This window comes from Gossypium arboreum, chromosome 13 (assembly GCF_025698485.1).
Source record: "Gossypium arboreum isolate Shixiya-1 chromosome 13, ASM2569848v2, whole genome shotgun sequence".
Classification (NCBI taxonomy): Eukaryota; Viridiplantae; Streptophyta; class Magnoliopsida; order Malvales; family Malvaceae; genus Gossypium; species Gossypium arboreum.
The window spans coordinates 91,784,285-91,789,467 of record NC_069082.1 but is presented as its reverse complement, the minus strand read 5'-3'; the positions used below and the strand labels follow the sequence as shown (position 1 = coordinate 91,789,467).

The 5,183-nt window shown below is 33.0% G+C and overlaps 1 protein-coding gene across 1 annotated transcript; it reads right to left on the bottom strand.

The window, feature by feature from the left end:
* Positions 1-1,775: 1,775 nt before the first annotated feature.
* Positions 1,776-5,183, bottom strand: LOC108461477 (membrane-bound transcription factor site-2 protease homolog). Its single transcript, XM_017761331.2, has 6 exons — positions 4,573-5,183; positions 4,314-4,461; positions 3,728-3,808; positions 3,174-3,629; positions 2,736-3,059; positions 1,776-2,399 (listed from the first exon to the last, which is right to left on the bottom strand). Exons 1-6 carry the CDS (start codon positions 4,989-4,991, stop codon positions 2,238-2,240), a joined length of 1,590 nt encoding a protein of 529 aa, XP_017616820.1. The 5' UTR covers positions 4,992-5,183; the 3' UTR covers positions 1,776-2,237.

The window sequence follows — 5,183 nt, the reverse complement described above, 5'->3', positions numbered from 1 at the left end:
ACAATAATTTAAATTATAAAATTACCCAATTCACCTGCAACTTCCTTTTTCTTTTTAGAACAATATAGGAATATAAAATATGATGGAAGAATAAAAGAAACTTTTGATGTGTTTTCTGGTATGTCCTGCAAATGAAATTTCACTCTTATTTATAAGAGGTCTTATGTAGAGATATTACTACTCAAATGAATAGTCATATCTTTATTTATAAACATAATTATTCAATAGATATCTACTTGAATAATTATGACCATTTATTTTTAATTAACATAATTTTTAATAACTTATAACTTTTCATTTGCAACTATTGAAATATTGTATATTTTGAAAATGTTCCAAGCTCAAAAACTTTGAACCTTGCTATAAATGAGATTCATAGTAGGGTCATGGATGTTATAGACATGTAAGTATTTAAAAAGTAGTAACATTTCGAGGAACTTGTTTAAGGGTTCAGTTGTGGGTGTATTATAAAAGATGGAGAAAGAGGGAAGCGGGGGAGGGATGGGAACGGTGCGGGGATATTTTTAATATTAATACAATTATTTTTATTTAATATTGATATAAAATTATTTTTTAATGGGATGATGATATGGTAAAATTTAATTGGTTGATATGTTTGTTTTAACGACACTAAGAGCAGATACCAACTTAAGTAAAAGAATTAAAATTTAGGTACTCAAATTGATAAAAAAATAATTTAGATGTCTAAAACAAATCTAATAATTTAGGTACGTGTTGTTGAATTAAGCCTAATTATTAATATATAATTTTGATTAAATTTACGTGTATATTAAAATTTGGTGAAACAATGTTATAATAGTAGTAACACTTAGGCTTATTGAACATTATATATTCCAAAAATACTTAATTAATTTATTCAAAATTATAAAATATAATTTTAATTTAATTTACATGTGATATCTGAAGATAAAAAATAAATAAAATACCAAGTATTATTAAAAGATAAATTTGTCTTTTAATTTAAAATTTAGGTAATAAATAAACCTTAGAGAAATTTGTATATTTTTCATCAAACCTCAAGGTATTGGCGGGCAGTTCTCCATCTATATGGATAAGTGGTTTTCTTATCAAATAAGAGGAGAGCTGAATAAGAAAAAAAATCGAAAATTAATTTAATTCGAAGTGTTTAAATAATTTATGAAATAAAAATTAAAAACTTAAAAGTTATTTGAATTGAATTGGATTCTGTTTTTGTATTTGATTTATAATTATTTTATTTTTTATGATGTAAGAATAAATATCTTATATCTAAAATAGTGAAAAATAACTTTAAAATTTTTATATAAAAGTATTTTTTAAAAAACACTATATAAGAATTATTGATATATTTATTTACTTTAAAATTTTATTTTTAAAAATATTTATGAAAAATTTTAAAATTTAATCATATAATATTAAAAGATGGATCCAACTAAACCAGGCTTGAATACTTTTTTTTCCTTAAATATAATATGTTTTCAATTTTAAATATAGAGTGTAAACTAAATAAGATACTTGCAAGTTAATTCAAAATTTAGTCTAAAATAATCATGTCATCATCAAATCAAACTTCTAATTTATGTTTTCTATTTAATAAATAATTAAAAAAATTCAATGTTAAAGTAAAAAAAAAAAAAAAAGAATCTAGATTAAAAGTTTCCAGATAAGTTAAACTCATGTTTTACTGTGTAAACTATTTTAAATAGCTTCCAAAGTAATGATTTTCTGAAAAGGTTAATATCATTTGTAGAATATATCTTTGGTTGCTTAACTAATTTTATTGAAATTGATTTTTCTAAGTTGTTTTCAGATTATATTTGTTATAGTCTAACACAAGGTTTTGAAGCTTGAGCTTGTGTGTCAAATCTACTTCAAAATCTAAGCATTACTATGATACCCAAATACAAATCTAAATTAAACAAATTATTCACAATCCACTAACTTAAATAAGATATTAGGATTAATATGCCGGACCCAAACCGTAAAAACCAAAATCTTCGATACATCGCCTCTCACATCCATTTCAGACGGCAGCTTTTTGCATTCATGAAGTTGAAATATAAAACATGGAAAGGAAGAGTTCAAAAATCTTTCCCTGCCTTCTTTTAACTTTAACCTTCAAGCTTTTGAAAGAACACATAACCAGTGTGTACACTCAATTTCTTTTGGTACAAGCGATGCTGCATCCTTTCTTTTTTTTTTTCTTTTAACTTCTGACCTCCCGAAAGACAACAATACTAGAAGAAATTGATAAACGTCATCCTCAAGAAGGCCAGAACTGAAACCAAACTCCCTCCCACAACACATACTTGATGGATTTTTCTTGTTTTTCTTGAGCTCAATGATGTGAAATGGGACAATGCCACCTCCAAAATCGATTCCCCATCTAGGAAATATACCTGATCAACAAAACAAAAGGATTAGTATTGAAAATCCATGCACCTCACATACTCGGGTATGGGTATGAGAGTATGATCCTAATAACATACTTTGCAAAAGAAAAAAAAAAAATCGACTATGCCAACATCTGACACATACTCATATCTGAGATAGAATCCCTAATCTACTTATAGACAGTAAAAACAATTTGTTTCCCTAATATGACAATTTAACATTAACCTTTATTATCAATTATCTGTTTGTTAGGGCAATGAAGTGCACTGCAATGAAGGTGGAAAAGCATATGCTTGAACAGAAGGTAAAGTTTTTCCATGATGTAAAAATGCTGTACTTACGGGTAAACTATTGAGAAGAGCTAACGCTAGAGAAACGTGGAATGTGCATATTAAGCTCTTTTCCAGTTTATTTGGAAGATATTTGCTGAGAAAAACCCCCCACCGAGGTTGATATTCAGTCAACTGAACTGAATGCGCCATCGATATCATGTCACCTACAAAAATAAAAGTCCCACCACATGTTTGTTCTACAGCATCCGAAGAAGTGTTGGAATCTAAAAGGGAACTTCTAAGTTGTAAGCATTCTCTTGAATAAAGACGTGAATATGTAATCTCAATCCACATCAAATCTGGAAACTGAACCGGACTTAAGCAAGACTCATCCTGCAGGCATTAAAAAACAAGGTTGTGATCAATGATATATTATTAGCATCATCTTGAAGCAAGTTCGAGAAAAAGGATAATGGCTAATTTATGCTTCCAAAGAAAAACATCTACCTCGGAACACATACAACTGCTTCCATTTTTCTTTACTTTTCCCCGTCCATCACATTTTTCGAGATTGACAATATCCTTTGTATTCAAACAGAGTGCATTTTCCTTTCTTCCAAGATCAACATCTTCACCATCCATATCTACTGACTTACTTGGATCAAAGCAGTAAATTTTCACAAATGCCGTGAAATCTTCAGGGCAAACAGATTGGTTTTTGGCCAATTGAACATTCTTGCCATCTTCCAACAAGGCATTAGGCACGCAGTACCCCTTTCTGCTATCTACAGCACCAAAACCTTTAAAGTAATGGGAATCACTTGAATTGTGAAGTATCTTTTTATCTAGTAGAGCAGTCATCTCTATCCAATCTTGCATGCTATGGATGGCTGCATCATCCAATGACGCTATTGCATCCCCGGGAGACAAAAACTCAGATAACGGTGATGCTACTTCCAAGATCTATTCAAGACGGGAAAAAGATAAAACAAGTCAATCTCATCAACATGCTTTAACTGAATAAAACAAAATGAAATATGTAAATACTTGCAGCGCAGTACCAAAGGGCTCTCGGCATGCATGTAAAAGGGAAACAGGATCACGGGCCGCAGGAACAACAACAACCCACAAAGTGCACAGAACTACAAGAGGGACAAAAGTAAAAGTTAGAGGTGAACTAGATTAAGCTGTGTTTGACCATTACAGTAAAATTGTGGAACTCCAATTCCCATCACAATGACAATGCTATATGTAAACAGATTCAAAATTTCAGTTTTGCACCATGGTTTGACAAACCAACGTGTTTCTGTACCCAACTACAATGCTAAACTCAGCTTAAGCCAACCAAGAACTCACCCAAACATGATACATCTACATTATGCTATGCAGGTACAAAATTTCAGCTTTGCAGCCCAACTACAATGCTTACCTAAGCCTAATCCGATCAAGAACTCATGTAAACGTTAAATACCGATTACAAAATTTTGAGTTTACTACTGCATGTGGAAATACATAAACGGATTCCTAATTGCAGCACCATGGTCTGACAAACCAAAGTGTTCTGCAAATCCAGCTACAACGCTAAGGCCTAAGCCGATAAAAAAATCATCCAAACACGAAAGACTGATTATAAATGTGTGAGATTACCACTGCATTATGCCAAATACCAGCACAATATACGCGAAGAGAGGTTAATCGAGGCAATGCCTGCAGCAAATCATAATCAAAAGCAACTAGAGCACCAGGGAATAGAACCGCAATAAAAACTGCAATGTACTCCAATTGAATTCCCTCACTGCTTTTTCACCTATCGCAACAAACATGAGAAAAACCTGACCTTGAAGCTCAAAATTCAACTTAAAACATCAATGTTGTTTCCAATGCAATCAATTAAATAGAAGTTGACCTTGCAAGGGCGATAGCGTGGCCAAATTCATGGACGGAAACGGAGACCAAAGTGGAGATGAACAAATATCCGGCATCCGACATTGAGATTCTTAAAGAAGGGGAAAAGCCGAACAAAAGGGAGCTGAAAAGGTTGCTTAACCGCGTGTCGGAGCTAAGGAATAGTTGCCAGATAAGAATCCAAGTGACTCCGATGAGTGCCGTTAGGCCGAAACCAGTGCCAATGGAAAACCAGAGTTTAAGAATCATGTTGTGCTTTCGGCCGAACCGGAAGAGAGGTTCGTTGAGGGCGTAGATTTTGAGGTCGCAGTACCAGCAGGAAATGGCGTTGACGGTAGCCATCACGCGGTGGATTAGAGGAGGAGAAGCACGAAGAGGGAGGCGGGCTGCTCCATGCCTTCTTGCTCGGTTCAATCTCATAGCTCAGATTCCGACCGTACACTTCTCCGTTATTCCTCCTTTGACATATGTTTGGCGGCGGCGGCTGTTAGTAGGGTTTCTTTTTTCCCTCAAACTGATTCAGTTAATGAGACAATTAAATTGGTAATAGATAATAGAACCGGACGCGACTAGTGGTGTAAACGAGCAGTGGTTGGATTCGAGCCGAGCTTT

Bases quoted from the DNA above. Each gene is read 5' to 3' on its own strand.
- LOC108461477 (XM_017761331.2), bottom strand. From the start codon at position 4,991: ATGAGATTGAACCGAGCAAGAAGGCATGGAGCAGCCCGCCTCCCTCTT. The intron at 3,809-4,313 runs GTAATCTCACAC...TCCCTCTTGTAG, and splicing joins GTATTTGGCATAATGCAGTG to TTCTGTGCACTTTGTGGGTT. The intron at 3,060-3,173 runs GTAGATGTTTTT...TAATGCCTGCAG, and splicing joins GCAGTTGTATGTGTTCCGAG to GATGAGTCTTGCTTAAGTCC.